The sequence below is a fragment of the Rhea americana genome, unplaced genomic scaffold, assembly GCF_003343005.1.
Source record: "Rhea americana isolate MKP2758 unplaced genomic scaffold, rheAme1 scaffold_23, whole genome shotgun sequence".
Classification (NCBI taxonomy): domain Eukaryota; kingdom Metazoa; phylum Chordata; class Aves; order Rheiformes; family Rheidae; genus Rhea; species Rhea americana.
The window spans coordinates 3843082-3866388 of NW_028186346.1; the positions used below are offsets into that span (position 1 = coordinate 3843082).

General features: G+C 36.3%; 1 protein-coding gene across 1 annotated transcript in view; it reads right to left on the bottom strand.

Moving 5' to 3' along the window:
* Positions 1 to 23307, bottom strand: part of ABCC4 (ATP binding cassette subfamily C member 4 (PEL blood group)) — a 153707-nt gene that overhangs the window by 103942 nt on the left and 26458 nt on the right. The window contains exons 7-13 of the mRNA XM_085305956.1: positions 20736 to 20861; positions 17806 to 18055; positions 14642 to 14746; positions 10290 to 10379; positions 9567 to 9758; positions 7958 to 8052; positions 7756 to 7842 (exon numbers count right to left, since the gene is read on the bottom strand). Coding sequence (XP_085162082.1) covers positions 7756 to 7842; positions 7958 to 8052; positions 9567 to 9758; positions 10290 to 10379; positions 14642 to 14746; positions 17806 to 18055; positions 20736 to 20861 — 945 coding nt within the window. The remainder of the gene's footprint in view (positions 1 to 7755; positions 7843 to 7957; positions 8053 to 9566; positions 9759 to 10289; positions 10380 to 14641; positions 14747 to 17805; positions 18056 to 20735; positions 20862 to 23307) is intronic.

Here is a 23307-nt window from a genome sequence, read left to right on the forward strand (position 1 = left end):
TCACAATTCAGTGGTATGAGCACAGGGAGTAAAAACATGACAAAGAGTATACTTAGGTCTATTACTGAGTTAAACAACTCACTGCTCAGACAGCTCACTAGAAAATTCTGCCATTTAAAATACTGTATCATGATGAAACATAGGATTTGCAAAAACAGCAAAATATTAATATCTGTTTGAACACATCAAGCTATTTAAGCTTTATGCTCTAAACATTTTTTAATATTCCCTCTCCCACTTGACAACWTCTGTATTGCTGTATGCAGTGGGCATCATGTTTATATGCTGCCTTGGCTGCCCAGGAGACTGAAGCCAGAGTTCAAAGAAAGGCTCACTATAACAGAATACGGTAAAAGCCTGGCACAAAACTCAGAGAAGCACAGTGAATTCAAATGAGTGAAAAATGTGGTATTGCCTTTGAAGAAAAACAAACAAACAAAAAAACCCTAAAACAATCCACAAGCATTAACTTACCTGGTCTAGCTCCCTAAGCCTCAGGTACATGTCACCTAGCTAAAAACATCACTCTACATGTTTGAAGAAAAAACAGCATTATTGAAGGTGCCTGATTCTAGGTGAAACATCATCTGACAGTGTCTCACCTTCACATTGATTATGCAGAGAAACTATAGAAAATATGCCTCAGGAGGTAGGATAAATCTGGTCTAAGTGTTCAGAGTTCTGCTATGGAGTACACTCACTATCTTTTTACTTGCTATTTAAAACCCTATAAAGTTTATCAATATTTGGGCTCCTCCACTTCTCTTGAAAAGCTTGCTCTGTGCATTAGACTGCGCATATCTAATATATGACAGCAAGATAAAATATTGGACAAAATGCAGCAGCCATTGGCACATTTATTAAGTATACACAGGCATACACATGTAGGTGTGCACATACGGTTAGAGGAGACACAGACAGGAAAGCTCAAAGGTTCTCTAGCCTTTTCAGCACAAGGAAAACAGGGCACAGCGACTATGAAAGGTCTACTCCTCTTCCCAAGGTAGGATCAATTTAAACTTAAGCCACTCCTGGCAGACATTGGAGGACAYTGTTCTGCTTGTTTGTTTGTAAGCTCGACAGAAATTTTCAACACCCTTGAAAATGTATTCCAGGTAAAAAAAATATACCTTTAGCATGACAAAATTTGTCTCTGAATTTTATGTCTCTTGGTGCAATTTAAGTCTACTACTTTCCAAAAGACAGGAGACCAGGTTATTTCCGCATGCAGCATCCCTTTAATAAATTAAGGCTTCAGTTTCTCTTTCTGCCTTCTTTTTTTAGTCCCCTCAAAAATCCCAAAATACCAATTCATTTCTTTCTTGTAAGTGAGAAATAGTCTTCTCTTTTTCCCCTCCTACACAGCTGAATATTTTTTAGAGGCTACACTGGACTCTGCAGCTGCTCTACATTTTCCTAGAAGTGCAAATTCCAAAACTGGATACATTATTATTTTGAGGACTTGTAGGTACAAAACATAATAGGGGGATTACTTTACCTGTCCTGCAGGTAAATAATACTGGTATAAATACCAGTGCAGCTTCCTTGGCAAGACACATCAGCATGACATTGCTGACTCGTACTGGATTTGGGCTCTGTCATAATCCCCATTTCCTTTTCCACAAAACTGTTACACAGTTGATCCCTACTCCTTGTGCGCTCAGAGTCAACACTTTGCACTTACCCTACTGTGTTGCATCCACTAATTCAAAATGATTAAAATCAAGACTTTTTAAATTTCTGTCCTGTCTCCAGAATTGCCTGAAGCATTACCCAGTTTTGTATCACCTGCAAATATAGCATCAATGATCTTCATTCATCATCCAAGGCACTGAGTAACATCAGACTCAGTGCAGGTATCTCTAGAATTCCAGAAATCACACTCCTCCAAACTGACAAAAAAAAGAAATTAAATTAACAAATCTAAGCACTAGGATGCTATTATCCATTTTAAAACCCATTGTATTTTGACAGTAAGCTTCTGTACAAAAGTTAGCTTGAGCTTTAATACTGCAGGGCAAGTGGTAGAGGACACTTACTCAGATGGGGGCCTACAACAGCACAATGCTTTCTCCATGCAAAGTCAGTCACAGACTTGGCACTTCAGTGCATACAAATCCTCATTTGCTCTTTCTTCCAAATCAAGTTCTCTTTTCTTTGAGACAAGTTGTTCTTTAATCTTTTTTTTAGCTTTTATCTCTAAGAACCAGCTTTCTTTCACCTCTGCAAAGTATTTTTTTCTTTTATGAGTCTACTTTCTTCCTCAGCATCCTTTTTGCCTCCTCTTTTTGGAAGTTCATGCACAAATTAACTTTAGTCAATACTTGTATTGGTTTCAATGGAAATACCCACTGAAATGAAGTTAAAGTACATGCAGAAGTGCTCACAGGTGTACAGCCTATATTATATTAACTTGCTTACTGCCTTTGCTTTCCTCTCCTTTCCTTTTAAATTTAAGGGTTTCAGGGAGAACAATCCCTCATCTGTTTTGCTATATTTTGAAATTTAGTAAATTTCAGAACAAAATACATGTATTTTCAAGATATACTAAAAGCATTTGCATGTCTGTTATGATGTATCTATTCCTATGCTTATCATGCTAAACATGTATTTTTATCCCATGACAAGTCCCAGCCTTCACTGGGATAACACAGGATCACCATAGGATGATCACTCTGGACAAAACAATGATCCACCTAATCCCATGTCCTGTCCAGACACCAGACTGCTGTGAATGGCTACAGAAAGTGTACAAGCAAAAATACAATTGTGCTCCCTTTGGCATTCTTTTCTTGCTTCCTTAGTCTGCAAGTTAGAGGCTTCCTGAACCTGAGATCTTTGTACTTAAACAGCTCTTCATGAGCTTTTCCTACACTAATTTGCATAATGCCCTTTTGAGTTCATTTATATTTTGGTATTTGTAATAGTTTTCAACTATCATCACTAAAGAATGCAACTACAGTAGAGTTCTATAAGTGGCTTTTTGCTTTCATATTGTGTGATTTAAAAAAGATGAGATAAAAAGTGTAAAAGACTAGTTTCATAAAAACACAGAATGCACAGTGGTCACATCTATGCTTTTAATTTTTTTTAAAAAATAAGTAACATTACTATGATATATTCATACCTTTTAAACATACTCCCTAACATAAACATAACATCATCTAAATGTAAAGGTATAACTAAGAAGTCCTTAAGAGTAATCCTGTAGCAAAAAAATGCTACATAGCATTCAAGTTTGCCCAGTATTTCAGTACTTACTGGGCTGCAGTCACTGCAGTGGTACCAGACATGAAGAGCATGGACCAGACGTGACACATAAAATGGGAATCCTTGATTCCTTGAAAAACCCTTGATTTCTAGAGATCCTACATAAAAGAGGGCAGGAGGAAATCCTTAAATGTACACAGTAGCTCCCCTGTGCCCTCACCATCCACAGACAAAGTATGTAGTATGCCTTTAAACATAGCACTGATAAAGTATATGCTAGGGTTATTTTTGCTTGGTTCCTCCGACATAAGGATTCTGTCTGTAATCCCTCTACAGAAACAAGACTTTCTAGCTTCTATCTGCTAGGTTTACAGAACTGATGCACTCCACTTGCTTTTAATTATCACAACACCAGAATAGCACTTCTTCCTTAAAGCTCCAACGTTACAGGAAATTTCCAAGTCTGCCTCACTTTGAGGGATATGAGAGTGGAAGCGCACAGACTGCTAAGGGTTCCAAAAATTAAATGATTCAAAAATAGAAAAAATAAACATTCAGATCTGTACATCTAATTAAAAAAAATATTTTACTCATTTTCCCTCCTGTAGTTCTTGCCTCTCATGCCCTTCTTAGACTTCGGTCAGCATGCATTAAGAAATTCAGGATCTCTTATCCCTGCACTTCACACGATGGAATTCCTCTCTCTCCTCTGCAGTCACTTCATTCCTCCCTCACCTTTTTCTGCAATTACAAAGGAAACCTCTGCTACAAAATCTGCCTGTCTCCTTCCCTCACTCGCAAAGAAACTCACAGTTATCTCAAAAGGCAAGAGAGAGGCTTTATCTTTCAGAACACCTGGTCAAGTTGCCAGGTGAGTCTCTGGTCAGCCTCAATTTATGGGTATCCAGTGATCTGTTGTCCAATTACGTTATTCCTTGAGTTCGCACTTGAGGCCACCTCTGAGTGCCAACATGTTCCATCTGAATAGATGCTAACATCCAATTACTTCATAGTTAGTGCTGCGATAGATGCAGGGATTTGTCCTGCAGCTTTTATATAATTCCAGAGGCAAAAAATGGGAGAGAAAAGGCAAACAGCCATACATTCAAAACAGCTTTCAGCTGACAAAGATTTGTAGAATTCTGTTGAATAGTAGGGATGTTCCACTCGCACGTACCTTTCCCAAACATGGTAACAATATTAGGTCCAATTTTGAAAGAACCCCAATCTGTCCTGCAATTCTGTCTACTTTCATGAGTGCAGAGAAAGAACAGAATGAAATCACATTGCTCATCACCTGGGACTGGCATGCTGCTCCTGTCTCTGGGGAAGTTTTGAGGGAAAAACAACACCTAAAGTGTTTCTCAATACATTGTTGGAATAAAAATCTCATTCTTAAAACAACCATTTCTAAGTCAGTATCACTGATAGGATATAACCGAGTTTCTCTCCAAAGGTGATCTGAAACCATGTAGTCTATAGAAATACGTTAAAAAGACCCACAGCGAGAACAGACAGTTTCTTGGGGTCCAAGCATGACTTTCTTAAAACACCACAGGCTATTCCAAACTTTGTCATCTGTGGAAATGCAATCTCTGTGACCACAGTATCTGCATGTATGTCCCTCATTTTAAAAAGCAGAGGTCTCAAAATATCTCCTTCCCTAAAAGTTAATGAAAAGAGATTTATATAAAACATAAACGCATAAAAGATAGAATTCTGCCTGTGCTCTCCACTGGGAAAGGTCTGAAGCTTGTCTACTGTTAAATGTTAGAGAAACCACAAGAAAAGAGGCTACAAATGACACAAAAATATCCAGTTTATACCTTACTAGGCCCCAAGGAATCTGATTAGGAAAAATAAATCAGTTGGAGAACAAGATTTTTTTGTTCCATCATCCATATCAGAATTTATGAGTATTACGGAAAAATTCTTAAGAGACATAACAACATTAATGATATTGTGAACTATTTTTCCACTGCAGCTGTACTACTCACATTCTTTCTCATTTGAAAAATAYGTATTTTAAACCATATTTACTTCAGTAACTGAACAGAAGGAAGAGAAGCAGCAAAAGTAACGAACCAACCCTCCACAGACCACAGCTTCAAGGTATTACATAGCAGCAGGCCTATCTTTAGGCAGAAATGCACAGATTAGACACTTCTCAGAAATTAAACATGAATATAAGATTAAAAGAAAAAATAAGAGCAGGGGAACAGAACAATATCCATTTCACATATTTTACCCATTTCAGATTCTCATTAAATAATCCTCTATTTCTTCCATCTCATCCATTGTTTTATGCCTTGCGGTTTGGATTCTTAAGGGCAGTTTGTATGAAGTGGTGTCTCAGACATTCCTCAGCATGATTTTCTAAGAAGTCATTCTTGCCTAAGCGTTCTTTTCTTCAGATTTCTAGTACTATTCAGAAACGGAATATATCAAAAAACATGCCCAGCTTTGTTATTAAAGGCCAGCTACTGAACATAACACACTCCATACTCCTCGACACCTTTTGCAGCTGCCATCGAGGATTCAGAAGACAACTTTATTTGTTAAAGAAAAGACCTTCCTTCCTTAACATCTTGAACAGCAGACCTTTTTCAGGTTTCTTTGCCACTATGACTCCATGTAGCCTGTTCTCCACATGAAATGTTTTCCTTCTACTTTTATCTGTTTAGCTCAAACTGATCTAGAGTTGGAGAGGAAGGGGTAAACCAAAGCAAACACATTGTTAGAAAGAACCTTAGCTGATTTTCCAAGTTTCAAATGCTTTCAGATCATCTCCTTATTCCTCCCTACCTTCACTGTGCTAGCAGAGCAATGATCTCCTGCTCYGTAATGTTTTTGCACATAAAAATACCACTATCCTTCCAGTTTTGTGGCAGGATATAGACACTCCCAATATCACAGCTCATACAAAAAGCAGAATAAATTGAAGAGGCAGTCTGACCACCCCTGCAAGACACTACTGCACTTTCCTATTTTCCCCTTTGTGAAAAAGCCTCAAGGCATAACTAAGGGAGAGACAAGTTGACAGATCAGACATGTACACTTGCAGAACTTAGGCACATTCAGAAGCTGAAACTGTRGAGCAATCTTGTACAGAAACAAACTATAAAAAGCAGCTAAGCCTGGTAGTTTCAAGAGGCATTAAACAAAACTGATTAAATATATGAAMTACAGAAGTAATGACCACCAAGTATCAGTCATGGAAAGTGAAAATGATCCTGCATAGAGATGCCTATGCATCACAACACTCTTACTCCATGGAACCAAACAGTAGACATTTTAAGAAATCAATAAAGTAAAATATAATTTTGATGGGGTCTTAGAGGGATCTCCAGATTTCAAACTATAAACATCAACAGGATGTACAATTTTCCAATTTAGATATCGATAGTTTCCTCACATGGAGGAAAGAACATGCATTGCCACCTTAGTCAGTGCAAATTCTACAACCATTTCTCCAAGATACGTTTTTATGGTTGGCTGGGGGTGGGGGAGGGAACAACAGTAAAAGTAAATTAATTTGTGTATTTGTACAATGGAATTCACAAAAGATGCAACTGYGCTCAAGAAAATGCTCTCATTTAGGGCTTCAACCAAAGCCCACTAAGTTCAATCAATGGAAGCTTTTCTTCCCACTTCTAATAAATTCTAGATCATATTTTTTGATAGAGATATGAGCAAGTTATGAAGAAATAAGGCTAAAACAGTGGCCAGAATAACTGGGTTATTCCTGTACTCTGTGTGCTGTAAATCAAGCAGTTTGAAAGGAGAGAGAGAGATAGAGGAAGAGGAAAGGGAGAGGGAGGGAGAGGGACGCAAGAGGAAATTTATTGAAAAGGGAACYTGATTTTCAATGAACACTATCCTATTTCTTCAGAAATAGGGAAAGGTCCAATCTCTCTCTCTTTATGGTAGGCTTATATATTCTCTTTTTCACTATTTCTGTTCTCCACAGTCTAGTCTGCAGACCACRGTTCCCTGTTTCATGTATTTGAGAGAAATTTCAAGAATTCAAGAGCAGAAATGAAAAAAAATCACTCAAGAATCTAAGAGAAGTGAGTTCTGTCYTTTTTCTTAGCCACTTGGAGTAAGTGCTTATTACTACACAAATAAAGCTGCAGCAAAATAAGGTTATTTAAAATCCCACTCCACATTATTCTTTACTAAGTACTAATACTAATAAAATCCAATACTGATGTACAAAATCTGATTTTTTCCAGCAAGAAAAAGGCACATATTCCCTTAAGAATAATTCTCCTTATAGTATCTTCAAAACAGAGCTCTGCAGAGTTTCTAAAAAGAAAATAAAATAACAGGTACACATGGAAAAAAAAATCTTCTGGATGCATAAAGTAAACAAAAAACAAATGCAGAAGATGAATGTGTTAAGTTTTGTAAATAGAACCATCTCCTCAAAAAAATGCTTTTTCAACACTTTCTGCAAGGAATCAGAAGATAATAATAAAATTAAAACAAATGAATTACAAATGAAATTAAATGATTTCAAATCAAAATAAAGCAGTAACATACTTTTCAAACAAGTGTCTCCCAACTTCAGCATCTACTGCACTCAGTGGATCATCCAAAAGATAGATGTCTGCATCTTGATACACAGCTCTACAAGGTTTAAACAGAAGTCAGTACCACAAATTCTTACACTTATTTTAGTCACTAATGCCTGTCAAAAACCTCTCTAAACCTGCAAATGTTAGAAGCAGCAAAAAACACTAGCCTGGCCAGATTTACACGAGCCTTCTGTCCTCCACTCAGCGTAGCTCCACGATCTCCTATTACTGTTAAGTCACCATTAGCTAATAATTCCATATCCTGTGGACATAAAGAACATCCAGCAATTAAAAACTTTATAATTTTAACCACAAAAACTGACAAATCTACTTCAACATAACATTTCCTTATTCAAATAGTATTAAGATATCATCTCACATTAAAATAGTAAGTGTTATACAAGATGAAATACCCACAGATACTTTAGGGATTTGTACCTTCAGCAAAAGGTCATTAAAATACCTTAAAAATAAGTCAGATCTTAAAGGTTACTTTTTCTACAGCTGTTGCCAGAAGAAAGTGCATTATTATTCTTAGTGTCATATGGAATATTCATYGATCACTCAGACCACCCTACATACAACAGTAAATTAATTTTGCATTGCTTTTACTATAACATAATGAGCTGTCACAATAAATAAAACTGAATAGGTATTACCAGTAAAAAGTATATTATTATCCATTTGCCAGTGTCCCTAAGAATTACATCAGTTTTATTCTTACTATAGTGTATCCAATCCACGCCATTCATTACACAAGATTGGGACTYTGGACTACAAGAGAACTAAATTATATAGTCTTCCATGTCATACTACTGTATTTTCTCTTTACAAAATACATAAGTTCTACATTGAGCTATGTAGCATATTCAGAAAGTTTACTCACAGCTTTTGTAAAAACAATAAATTTGAAAGAAAACTAGGAGAGCAAATCTACCATAAAATACAAAGTGTTTTGGGTTTTTTTTATGTAGCTTGTCTTTTTAAGTCACTAAGACCTTAAGTTTAGACAACAGCATATGACTGAGTATCAGGGGAAGATACTAAAACTGTCTACCACGTCTAAAAACCYTGCAAAAAATTTTTCATCATAGTAACCATCTGCTTTTCACCTGTGTTGCTGCTGACAGGAATATCATAACATACTGCATAAAGCCTTTTTAGCTGCCAAGCAAAATGTCTGTTTCTTCACAAATCTGGCTTAATCCTCTTCTATATCTCATTTCACAAACTCCTTTACACATAGACCTTTCAAAAACGTTTTTTTCATAGAACTCTTGGGCTCAGCAAGTTCTCCAATATACARCAGTAAGCTTCTTTTGATAACTGTTAGCAATGCATACATGTTACACATGCAATTTATTTCCAAAAAAAATAAAGCCATATAAAGGATATTTACAAAATGAGAGTGACAGTGTTAGTCTGAATGTTTATTTTTTACCTAGCATTACATCTAGTAAACACACATATCTAATACAATACCAATCAATAACATTAAAAGTCATTATGAAATTAAATATTTGGAAAGCTTTTTCTAAATTTCTTGAAGCTTCACAGAAACTACATCTCCCTCTAGTGAAATTATTAGGAATTACAAGAATGTGCTCATACATGGATGTCACAAGTAATTCCACATACAGAAGTTTGAGTGACAGAATTTATTTTACATATTACTAATAACTCACTCCATATATTATTTACTGCAACMTGTACTAGAAGTCCTCAAAAAACTAAACTAAGATGGCTAAATTAAAACACACAAAGGGAAAAGCATACCTTTTTAAGAGCACAGGCTTTTAGAACTTTTTCRTATTTTTCTTTCTCATATTCCTTGTCAAATAGTATATTACTTCTTACTGTACCAGAAAACACCCAGGGTTGTTGAGAAACATAGGCAATTCTTCCAGAAACATTTATCAATCCTTTGTCTTTAGGCAGCTCACCAAGCACAGCACTTAAGAGTGAAGACTGGAAAAGATTTGRGAGAGAAAAACAAAACAAAACAAAAACTTGAAGACAGAAAAAGAGACAGAAGTTACCTGCATCCTAACTGCACATTCAGAAATGAACCTTCTAGATAGATGAAAGTTTCCTTTTCTGAAAAAAGCTGGCTGCTATCCAAACTTTAATCTCCTGATAGTAGCACTTCAATAAATTGTTGGTATCTTAGACAATTTTTTTCAGAAGCAGTTTGATTGCATTAAAGACATCACAGATATTGAGTAATATTTATTGGTATGATGGYCTATAACATATTGATACTAGTACAGAAACACACTAGTAATCTTTACATGCCATCTAGAAGCAAAGTACAAAGTATTTTTCAATTTCAAACCATACATCCCCCTTAAAGAAGGGCATCAGCCCTTCTGAAAGCCCCTTATCTTGATGTAAAGCATATTATTATACAAGGAAAGAGACTATGTATTTACAACTTTCTAGTCGTGTTTAACAGACTTATAAAAACCTCACAAGGTAGTTTAACACATTAAGACTTACTTTTCCAGCTCCTACTGGACCAATCACAGCCAGTAATTCTCCTCGTCTAACAGTAAACGAAAGCTGCTGAAGTGCTGGGCTTTCTAAACTCTGTGGATTTGAGAAAAAGTTATGTTTCCTCAGTAATGAAATACATACCATCGAAACAATCTTCAGAAACAGAGAACAATACATATAAATCACTACAAATAAACAATTCATAATCCCACCATATTTTCAGGCATACAACTTGCCTGTTCAGTAACTCTCAAATGCTCTCAGAAGACACTGATCCCTGACTACGAGCGCAAAAATGTTACGTTTAAAATTATGTTCAGGGAATGAAGAACAGCAAAGTCAGTGGAAGCAGCAGCTTCCTCAAAACCCACGAAGCTAGGACAGCAGTCCTGAGAACAGCTGGCTTCTGCTGGTCCTCTCGCAGCCATAAGGAGAAGCCGTGACCCTGCCTGAGCCCTTGCTGGGCAGAGCACCAACCGCGCTGAGCCCCTGGAAGCCAGGCCTGCATTTGCTCTAATCAAAAATCCATTCAAAGTGGAAACAGAAAAATGCTGTTCAGTTTTATGCAACTTTGCCTCATACAACTCAGATTCTCGAAAGCTTCTGACAGACGACTCGTGGGCTATTTGTGTGCAAATACACTACCTAGAACTGTGCGTTCGCCATTTCTTCTTCAGTATGCCTCTGCTTTATGTTACACTACCGGTAAGTACTTATTTCCTCTATTTATTTTGTACCTCTTCTATTAAGGCGTAATTGCAAAAATGCCCATTTCTTTTGAAAAGAAAGGATGCTCCTGCCTTTAATAACTGTGCTRAACTAATTCCTAAGGGCCTGACTCAGCTCCCTCTCATTAAAACAAAACATTCTTGCAACCGGATCTGCCTTTATATGCATCTTATGCCACACAAAGCATGATTTACAATAAAATGCAAACACAAAAATATGAGCATTAAGAAAAAAAAAAAAGGCCTGACAGTGTTAGTATTTCTATTAAAGGGCCAAACTGAAATCTAGTCTTAAGCGTCAGCAAAAGAGCAAAGCCAAGGAAAATTAGCGAACCTCTGCACAACTTGCATAGTGCTTAAAATCTCTAGCCACCCTTTTATGTTCAGGAGCCTGAAGACGCATCTCCTGCACCTTTATATGGACTGCATCCATATAAAGTCCATATTTATACAGACTGCATCCATATAAATATGCCAAGTGACCAAGTTTGGGGACTGTGGAAAGGGAATAATTTAGGCCCAATTGTTTCAAACCAGTTGGGAGAGACGGGGCTGGCGTATTCATTCACACCTGGGATGGGCAGGGAGAGCGCAGCAAATGCACACGTGCCTTCACACAAGCTCATGCCAGGAGATGCACCAAGGCATCCCTGGCTCAATAAGGAGCCTCCCTTCAGAGCTCCCACTYGGTAAAACAAGCTTACACAAAGCCAGGATCTCAGTGCAAGAATCCACACTCTTTTGCAGTGTTTGACTCTACAAATCCACTTATACAGTTATTACTAATTTCCACAAGGTGGCAGCAATAGGGCATTTTTATTTTTCTGGACCCCCCCGCCCCCACCTTCTACCATGAATTTGATTTCTCAGTCCAGAGTACCCAGTCCAGGTGCTCAAGCTCAACCAGCACTAAGGCCAAGAGAACAGCACCAGTTTGTGGCAGTCAGTGCATTTTCTGAAATAACACCTTTCATTAAAACAATCAGTCTATATGGAAAAACAGATAAGCTCTCAGACACACAACTCCTTCTTTCAGACCTTTTGAGCTTGTGCTTTTGTATTCACAGAAGAGCAAATCAATTTCCAAGTTTTCAAAATAATGGCTTAAAAGTCTAAAACATTACAGGGAAAGAAAAAGTATTCAAATGATTGTAAGGTACTGTAGATCCTGTATGAAAGTAATAATGCAAGCAAAAAGCATGGCCACAAACACCTTAGGGACATGGTATTTTTTCAAAACAGYAATCCTCATAATTAAAAACTGTTTGTCCTGAATTCATCATACCTATTTTTAGGCACTAAACTGAGGCACTTAAGTTWCAGCACAACTGATTTCTACAGCTAATTACCACCAAATGTCCCAGCAACCCTATGCCCTATCTACCATTCCTGCCTTTTATTTCCCTTGTGCTGCTGCCTKTTCTTCCCTGAAAAACCCATCTGCAAGGTTAGGCAAGTAAGCTGTCAAAAAACAAATTGCATCAGATGTGATGCGGTTTCTATTGTTTTAACTAGCTGGTTCATTGCAGGGTCATACATACAAGCACCAATGCCAGCACCAGGGAATGAACATAGGTGTAGGGTGCATGGAGAGAAGGACACACGACTGGTCCTTTCAGAGACTACTACCCTTCAGGTGAGCTTGTATAGACCTTGTATCCTTGAGCCAAGAGAGAGAAATAATTCATTCCACCTAAGGGTTTTAAAGATCATACACTGCATTAAAATAATACACTATTTAGACTCCTCATCTAGGTAACTAAAATCACATGGGATATGTTTGGCTTCTGTGTAAATTCTTGAATTTTAAATTGAAAGTTGTTCAGTCGAAAAGGTAGGCTGTTCCATAAACTAAAGGCATGTCGATAAGAATCCATACCCAAGAATTCCTAGTTTCACGCGGGTATTGAACTAGCCTGTGGGACTCAGATAATACTTGCCTTTGTAAAACATGAGTGTGACCATAAATTAATTGGTTTTGTTTATCTTTTGATGAACTGCACTAAATCATGTTAAGTTGTTTTCCTAAGGACAGGTTAATAATCCTTTTTTTACTTAAAGTGATTCTGGATTTGTTATTTTTTTAGTATCTGTTTCGGCTCATAATGTTTAAAAATATTTTTTTTWAAAAAAAGATATCCACCTGTACTTTTGCTAAACAGAGACCCTGACAGTCATGAGAAACCCAGCACGGGAAGCAAGCTAAGCAGGCTACATGACAAAGTATAACACATTTTTTTATTCCTTTCATAACTCCTCTCTTTCTCTCAGTCTCTCACTCTGAACTCATCACCTTTTCAGTAAGAACCTATAAAATTATTTTGCAACATTACAGGAGAATGTAAGAGAAGTGTTCTGAGTTTCTCTTATAGTTCTGGGAGAACTATTCTTCACCCACGTACATTTCAGTTAAATATCCAAATGAAAACTGCATAAGGAAGGAAACCAGTAATTCCCATCACGCTCGCCAGTTTTATGTAATGTAAACTTCTCATGAAAAAAATGATGTTCTATGGACATGGATAATGCAATCATTTCCTATAGATGGTTACACTGGCACCAATGTTGGTTCAGTGACAAATCAAAGATTAAGAGATACATTCCATTTTGCCTTAGAACGTATTCACCATTAAGTATTTCATATCAATTAATTTAAAAAAAAGTGTTGAATGTCTCAGAAAGAACTTATTTCATAGAGATAACTCTGAGAAAGCAAAACACTAATGTAAAGTAGCAATTTACTTTTGATGCTCAGTAGTATTATTAGGTAGATTCTCACATATATCTTCATACTCTATCCTCCTTGGGCACAGCATGTGTCAGGGGAGGAAGGTATATAAAGGGAAGCATGTGTCAGGGGAGGAAGGTATATAAAGGGAAGTATTTCGTGTCTCGTTTGCTGTACATTCATATGCAAAATTCATTTTCAGAGCTTCCAATATTTCTCATGTTTTCTCAGGAAGATTAAAACCTTCATAGCTTCTTTTATGCAAGGATAGTGACAGCTCATAGTATCTCCAGTAATTCATCACAAATTGTTGCTTATCATAGCAATTCTATTTTTAAAACAGAATGTCAATCTTTGCCTCATTTAAAGAAAAGGATACATAATAGATTTATCATCTGTATATTGTCCCCTTTTCTAGTCATTTTGGTGGTTTTGATGCATTTCAAGTAAAGGACAGTATGTAGTTGAACAATTGCCATTAAAATACATAGAGTAACAAATACTTACAGCTCAGACTCTTAGTACAATACAATATTGATTCTAGACCAGTGGACTGATGTACTGCCTGCTTTTAATTACAAATTCAGCATCTGAGCTACAGTGTGGTGCTATTAAATAACACAAAGAGACATCTTCATATAGTAATGTACATATTTCAGTTAGTTACTCTTAATATTCAGAAATAGCTACTTCTAACATGCACTTGATACTGTTTCCCATACTGTTCTACAGAGTAAGCTTAACATACTAAAAGGTTCCTCATATATAAAAGACACCATATCAAACATCAGCACACTATACCAAACATCAGCACACTACATATACAGATGTACTTCTACATGAACTTAAAATGCCTGCACCATCAATATACTCTTAATGTTTAGTAGAAATAGGTTTACCTTATCCCAATAGCAAGTCAAATCCTGAACGTGAAGAATGACATTCTCATTACTACTATGCAGTTGTGGCTTGAAGTGTGAAACCTCATCAAGTATCAGAAAATTCTGCAACAAAAGAAAAACACAACGTATTGCTTAATTTGAGACTAGGAAAGGAATGCAAGCCTATGTTTCTGTAAGGAGCATACAAAAAAAATATTTATAAAAAAATACACATTAATGAAGAAATCATATTTCCAAAGCATGGCTCAACACCTTCAAACAGTGCTCCTCTAACCAGCTAACCATCCCAGGTACTACCCAGAAGCACAGATTTCACAGCACAGGAGTCCGGTAAGACTCTAATCACAAGCTGCTCAAAAGCAAATTCCTTAAGCAAACAAAAGTTAAGAAACCAGCTCCGTTCTTTTCCCCCCTCAAAATACTGACAAATCTTACAATGATTTGATTCCCTCTTCGCAGGCAGATGGGACGAAGCCCCAACTACAAAACTTTATCATTCCAGGGTTTTGATGGACAGGACTAATTTTGTTATTGTTTTGCTTAAAGGACCTGTGAGGACACTGTAAAAAGCTGTTAGCAAGTACTGAAGTAATAGTTAGCCTCCACCAGAAGGAAAAAAAGATACAAGGCCACATAAGTTTGAGCTCTCTGGCTGAGAGAGAGTACACCTCCTAAGTGCTGTTTTTGACAGATGAGAACAAACAGGTACATGTGTAAGAGAAAACTCAGCTTAAAAAGGTGGCAGACAGAGAAAGAAATTCCAAAGAGCTTAAATAAGTATGGAAGTGTGTGGCTTGAGAAAAGGMCTTGGAAATATGATTTGGATTTAGATGACAGCTGAAATATCAAGGGAGCTATGAGCAAGGAATTGGCCTCCTGTTGTTCAATTCTTTCTGCATTTATATCACAAGACTYCATGAGGAGTTTCTGATAGTAGTAGCATTCTCACTAGGTATAAATTCTAGCTAGCCATTTGATTCAAAAAGGTGACAGCACCACCGGTGGAATATTTCAAATAAAATTAGTACAAATGAAGGAAAAAGTTACATGGCTAATTCCAAGAACTGTAAACATYGAGGGGGAAATCAACACTAGCAATAGAATTTTTGAAAGCAGTAAAATAAATTAATCCTTAAAGATTTTTACGTTTTCTTAAAATATTCTTGCACTTTTTTTGTACTTACTAATCTCCCATGCAGGGAAAAATGAAATTGCTAGCTTTCCACAGGATGTCAAGAAGCAAACATTAGCTTGAAAGACAGCTGCGTCCTTGAGAGAGAAACCTCTATATTTAATATCCAAATGAAATTTATCCTCCCTTCCACAGTCTCTGCCAAAATAAGCCTCCAAAAAACAACAGCTCTTGCTGTGTTTCAGGAGGGGACCTTGAGCCTATTGCTTCATCACAAAATAGCTTCAAGAGGAGTAGACCAGATTTCAGCTGTTCAGCTAGTGTGAAGGGGAGAGGAGAGCTTAGGAAGAACAAAAAACAATAATGGTCTTTTTGTCACATGGTGGCCTATGTCTGCATGCAAGAATATGGAGAGAGTCTACTTCCCACCTGRTATTCTTCTTCAGTGTTAGCTGAAACATAACATATCCTGCTTCCCTGTCTCCATCTGAGCATATTTCAAGATCCCTGCTGAAACCTTACTTTCCTATAAATTCTATGGAAAGGCACCTTCTTTACAAAAGGTATTATATTCACTTTTGCCCAGATATACCTAGTCATCATCTTAATCAGTTTTTCCATACTTCCTACTCTCTTTCTGTAATTCAATTACATTTCTCTACATTTCAATCACAGGTCTTTAGTCAGGCAACATCCTGTCATCCAATATTTGAATGTCTAACCTTGACACATTTTGCAATTCGGAAAACGAAGGGTAAAGGCAGATGACGCTACAGCTTCATTAGCAGAGTTCTTTGCCTATTCTAATGAACCTTGATTTTGGAGCTGTTTTCTAATAACCATCCTTAGGAACCATAGTGACAGGGGAGTTGAAGCAGGCTTTTAGAAGCAAAATCTTGTAATATGCTGGAATACAGTGGATACACATCCTAGGATATACTGGAAATTAGGACAGGAAAAAAAATCTGAACACAGGGTATATGAGAGAATAGAAAAGAGAAGAGAGAAAAGAGAGCACAATAACTAGTATCCCAAGCAGTCTTCTCCCCTCCCACAGTTTACTTTAAGCAGTAATAATACATGTTACTGCCTACGATATAGCTGTTGCTGTGATTTTCATACTTTAACATTTTCTAACTCTATTTGCATCAACTTTTAACAAACCCTTCCTCAAAGTGCAAAGATTACCTGTTTAAAATGTAGTTTATGTGTCGGCTTAGTACAGTTAGCAAATTTATCAATAAGAAAAATGATTTATTATACTCACACATATGACATTATTACAGGAGATTTTAGCTACTTTCATCAACAAGTTACAGAGACACAGCCATATGATTACATGAAAGACACTTCTTTTATTCTGGTTCTAGACTAGATTAACCTGATTTTTCACAAAATTAAGGTCTAGAATGGTTGACATGCTTTAACTGAGTAATTCTATAGCCTGACAATTGGGGAGTTTTTTTAAAAAAAAAAAGTTTTAAATTTAAAAATCCAAATTGTGTTTAAATCTTTTGCTCTTGTAGTTTACACCAAAGTGCTGGTACATAGAGCAAATATAGTTTGTGTACTTATTTTATGCAAAGCATCACACTAAACATAACAAAGCCAAACAAAATAAAGGCCCTCTGCTACAAACAGCAGTATGATTGATACTCATTCTTACTGAATTTGTAGAGTCTTCAATATTGAAAGAAGTTCAGACACTAGCTAGGGCCCAAGCTTGTCCTTCACATTTGACAAGGCAGTGGAGTATGTCCCCTATGACTTCCATCTGCTTTTTCTGTCCTCGGTATTTCCAAGCTCACAGCTCCGAAATCCAACATATCTGTGCACATTTTTCTTATCTCAAAAACGTCTGTAAGAGCTCTCCATACACACACTTTCCACCCTCATTTCATGCCATCATTTGCCCTGAACTTTATTTCTTGGTTTTCCACATAATTCACACAGCAATATGTTGGTGACGCTGAAGTATTATTAGATTAAGAGAACAAATCCATAAATCATTCAAAATCAGTAATCATACCTTGATTCGTCGTATGCTAACTACTGCCTCGGATACTCTCTCAACAGCCGCAGGGAAGAAGAGAGTTACTGTCAGTCTTACTGCACCGTACAGCGACACGGCAACAAACACCCGACTTGCAGAGATAACATTGCCAAGCAGCACATATGCCATGAAGGTCATGAACACTGTTATTTTGCTTGCCACAAAGAAAGAGGCTAAGTTCAGCCCTCGAAGGTAGGAGCTTTTCATAACCATGGCAATCTCCTTCCTAAAAACGCAAAACATAATTATTCACATTGATCTCTTATCACAGTTGTCCTCAACAATAGGATGAGGAGACCCCATTCGCAGAATTTTACTTTTATATCCTTTCTCCTCTCTTTCTACCACCCCAACTCATATGGGAAGAAGTGTGCTCAACAGTAACTGCAAAGAAAGTACAGCATATGGTAAATAATGAAAGAGAAGAGAGAAGCCTAGAAGCTGAGGAAGGTATTTAAAGTTGTTCTTTTTTCCTGAAGCTACTTAAGTATTAAAGAATTAAAAAAAAAAGTACTTTTTGTACTTTTATCAAAGTAATTTTTTAATTCAAAATCTAATTTGCTTAGACCTACTTTCTGGGTTGTCTACAAGAGCAAATTGGAAAAAAAAATCTGCATAAAAGCAAAGCATCCAGAAGCTTCTAACCCGTCTAATATCAAAATTCAGTTGAGTTCAGTTACTAAACTCTTGCTAAGATCAGTACATCCTCCACAGTTGAAAAACTACTGCAACTTCCAACAGTGCAAAAAGTGTAACTGCCCCCCACCTTCCCCCAAAAGATAGAGTCCACCCTTGGCCCAAGTAATTTACTGTTAATTCAGCTGCTGTTCTTCAAGCTGCATCATAATATTTGCAATACTTCCTCTGATCTCATTCTAATTCCTTTCTCCTTCTACATTTGGACCCTGGTCCTGGTTCCCTTTGCTCTAGGAATTTTGGTTCATAATTAAGAAAATATTGGCCTGTGACCAATTGTTCTGCTGGCCACTACCCCATCTAAATTGTAACTAAATACTGCAAGGACACACAAATCTCCATCAAGCAAACTTGCTGATGAGTGTTTTTTCAATTCCTGCTCCAGCTAAATTTCAGTTTCCACTTCTAAATGACTCATCAAACTAGGTCCTAGAAATGTTACTGCACCTACAGTGCATCTACAGCATGGCTGCCACTAGGGTTAATTTATTATTAAAATAATAGTTTTTCTTTATCAAGAGAGCCATAACAACTTCCTCCTCCCACATATATTCTAATTTTTATCTGCTTGAATTAATTTAGAATAAATTCTACTAAAACAATTCCTAATTTCTCTTTCCCACACTTATGGTAATTCTCAAGGAAAATCTTGATCATCTTGATTTTCCTTTCACCTGGGACTATATACTAAGAAAGAAATTCAAGTTACGATTATACCACTTGAAATTAAGTCCTCACTTATGGAGAGAAGGATGCAGGATGCACTACTGGAAAACTAGTTAAGCAACTTTCCCACTATACTTGCCAAATTGGCTGAAGTGACAGACTTTCAAGGAGTTTCAAAGACTTGTTTTTTCAGCTTAAGGGCTCACAATCTCTGATCTCGTCCAAAGTACACTGAAAGAACATTTGTAGATAAACTATTTGAACTGGGTCTAATTCAATTACTTCTACAATCCTGGATGAAACCCTTTTCCCACCCTCTAATAATCCTCAATAATCCCTCATTTTCTGTGGATAATCAGCAAGTTCTTCGTACTACTTTCTGATAAATATCAGAAAAATTACAACCTACCTATGTCTTAGCCTTAAGAATACACTACCTTACAGTATAGATTTATATCAAAGGAAATTAATATGGACAATCACAGGACAAAGAATACAGGAGTTCAGATGTCATCTTAATGACTGCCAAGTGTCACTGTGTAAATAACTGGGTAATAACGGTTGAATTTAAGACTTAACTACAGGTTTCCAATGCTGTCAGTGAAAATTAGCAGGACTCAGGATATGTTTTTGAAGAGCTTCTTTCTTTCCACCATTAAATAAGAAGCATCTAAACTTAATGAGACATTTAACCTAGAAATTTAAGGTTTAGTGATGTGGATACTCTTATTGAGGAAGCGATCAATAACAAAATTCTGGCTCCATGCAAGAGAACGAAGTTTCTAATCAATGAAGAACATTTAGCCAGCACAGAACCCTATATTTAGAAAAAGGAAAGAATTAAGTGAGTGGAGGAAAAAATTGCTCACTGAAAATAAGCAAAATGCACATTTAAGGAGTCATTAAAAGAAAAGAAAGTCAGTGAAGTCAGAGTAGGATGACAACCTCCTTCTCTTCGGTAAGCAATGGACATAACATGAAAATTAAGTGATGGGAAATATACACCAGAACTCCTACAGTTACCCTTTAACACTGAATGCTTTCACATTGTCAAGTAAAAGAATAAACAGTGCCTGAAAAACAGATTTAACAATAAGTTTTAATCGGATCTGACAGATCTCAGTTGGCCACATAAACAACTGGATAATTTCTGAGCTGCAGCCTTTCTCTCCTCTACTTTATCTGATGTTTTGGAGAGTACTTCAAAAGGACAGAAAAGGAATTAAAATACTATCTGAGAATGCTAAATGTGTCCAAAAAAACCTTCCATGATAGGAAATATATTAAAAAAAAATTACATAAACTCTTTTAATTTACATAAAATTACATAGAAACAATAGAATTTATAAATATCAAAGGGGTGGTTCTTTTTCTGCCTCCTTAATATAAATTTTCATTCTTTCCCTTTTCCTATAGAGTTACAAAAAAGCCACATAGAGGTTCAAGTAAAATGCTCTTCAAAACAAAAAAATAAAGTATTTATTGACTTGTAAAGATGGAAATAGATATATATCACGTAACAAGATGTATCTTTACATGATTACCTTCTTAAACCATTCACAAGTTCTGCAAATGATTTTTCCCAAGCATACATCTTTATTATCTTCATACCGCTTATGACTTCATTCATGGTCCTAATCCTGACATCTGTAAAGGCAGCTGTCTTGCTTCTGTAATTAGCAGAAAATAAAAATTCTCAGATTCTCAAAAGAAGAGAGACTACTTATTACCATATACTCATTTTAATGATATTTTTACTTTTACTTGCAAAGAAGATTAATAGAACTGTAACTGCATTAAACGTTTTTTCTATAACAGTACCTTACAGCTGACACACAGCAGAAAGATTTAGTACACTTGTATTCACGGTATTATGTATTCTCACGGAACTGACAGTTAATTCAGTGTTTAGAATTATTATTCAGTGTGCACAGATACATAATGTTCCTTAAACAACATATTTATGTACCAAAAAAATGAAGTTCTTCAATTAAAATATATACATCCAAATATTAAATTTAGAATTGAACAAGAATTAGGAAAGTATTTTAAAAAGCAGGCTTTGAAATGTCAAAATAACAATCTCTCTCAAAAAGTTATTTTGATGTTGTCAGAAACTGGCCTCTGTGTCTTTTTAAGGCTAACACTGTCTGAGGCAAAGATTCATAGAATCACAGAATCAATAAGGTTGGAAGGGACCTCTGGAGATCATCTAGTCCAACCCTCCTGCTCAGCAGGGTCACCTAGAGCATGTTAGACAGGGTTGCATCCAGGTGGGCCTTGAAGATCKCCAGAGAAGGAGACTCCACAGCCTCTSTGGGCAACCTGKKCCAGTGCTCCGTCACTCTCACAGGGAAGAAATTCCCCCTCACGCTCAGGCRGAACTTCCTGTGCTTCAGTTTCTGCCCACTGCCTTTTGCCCATTGCTCAATACTAGTGCACCAGCTACAATTTAAGAAAGTAAATCTAGGTATGTTTTTGTTTAAATAAATAAACAAATGACCTTTAATTGTTTTGTGAGAGTTCTAGTCAAAAATGTGTGTTAAGAGCTGTTAATAATCAAAGTACAAATTCCGCTTTTTTGAGTGATGGAAGACTATATTGATTTTTAGGCTTTGAAGTAGATAATTAACATTCCTACTTTCTCAGAACAGGGATTACAAGCAGGACTAGACARTTCCCACATTTAAGATCAGCTGTAATTCAAATCTGTGTGAATGTATACATGCACGTGTGTGTTCAAGTGTACACACACACACACACCCTTTATTGAAAAAGAAAAAAGAAAAGAAATTACAATAGAAAATAAAATTCCCTATTATTTTATAAAACATTACAAGAATTTGTAATCAACACTGAATTAAAAAAAAATCTGTTTTCGTCCAACATTATATTTGCAAAGATTAGAATAAACTGGAAAGTGCATGTTTATGTGCATGTGTGCATGCGTGTAATTAAACAATCAAGTTACAATTTCATTTAGGAAAGAAGTATTGAAAGTTAGAAGAAATGTAAAACCAAAATCATGCACACTGCAACTCTAAATTCATTGCTGCATACAAACAAACTTAGCATACAAAGAGTGGCCTATAGTAGGTCTTACTTTGATAAATCATACCTTTTTTTTCCCCTAAATTATATAATTTTACATATAGCCAATCAATATTAGGTTTAGAAACCATATAAAAAAATTTTTCAAAAAAGCTTGCTGTGGTCAGTTCAATCTGTCCTCTAAAATTTCTCTGGTGCTCTGGAAGCAATAACCACATTCAAAGCACTTATGCAGAAAGAATTTCAGGCAACCGCCTGGCATTTTAAACTGATTCCTCAAAACTAGCTTACTGACACAGAATAAGATTTTCTTTGCYGAGTTCTTTTTTCAGAAAGAAACAGCAGAAGAAAAAGAAGTTCTCAAAGAATCTGAGAGCTCCTCCTCCTTCCCATATACATGCGCTGCCACTGCAACAGATAAGATTTAGAATATGCTGTTCATGTCTCTATGGTAAATAATAATTCAATAATTCCCACCTGCAATCTTTTAAAACAATCACCTTTCACATCTAACTTACATAGTTGATCTCCAGATAATAGTAGGTAGAAGGGAATTAAAAAAAAAAAAAAAAAAAAAAACTTTTTCTTTTTTTAGAATTCTGTAGATAGAAAAAGCGACAATTCTCAAAAAGTATCATTTCAGTAGGAAAAATTAAAAGATCAATTTATCACAGCAAAATAACCACCCTCTTACAAACTGCTTTAAAACATTCAAGGGTGTGGGGTTTTTTTAGTTACACTCATCTACATTGCAAGATCTTATTTTGTACATATATACCAGAAGCCACTGGACCATCAGATAGCCACTGAGCCATCTCAGTGGTTATACAGTGGTGTGAAGTATGCAGGCTTCAAACACACTGATACCAATTTGCAGCAGTGGTAGATGTTCCCCCAGTTTTAAAAAGAGTAAGCGCATATCAGGAAAATTGGGATGCCCATGGGCACAGACCATGCTGAAGTGCACAACAGTGAAGGACCTGGAAGTTTCTTTAATAATCTTTCAAATATCCAAGAAGTCCTCTCTATAATAGTAATAATCGTTTTATAAGTCGTCAAATTCCC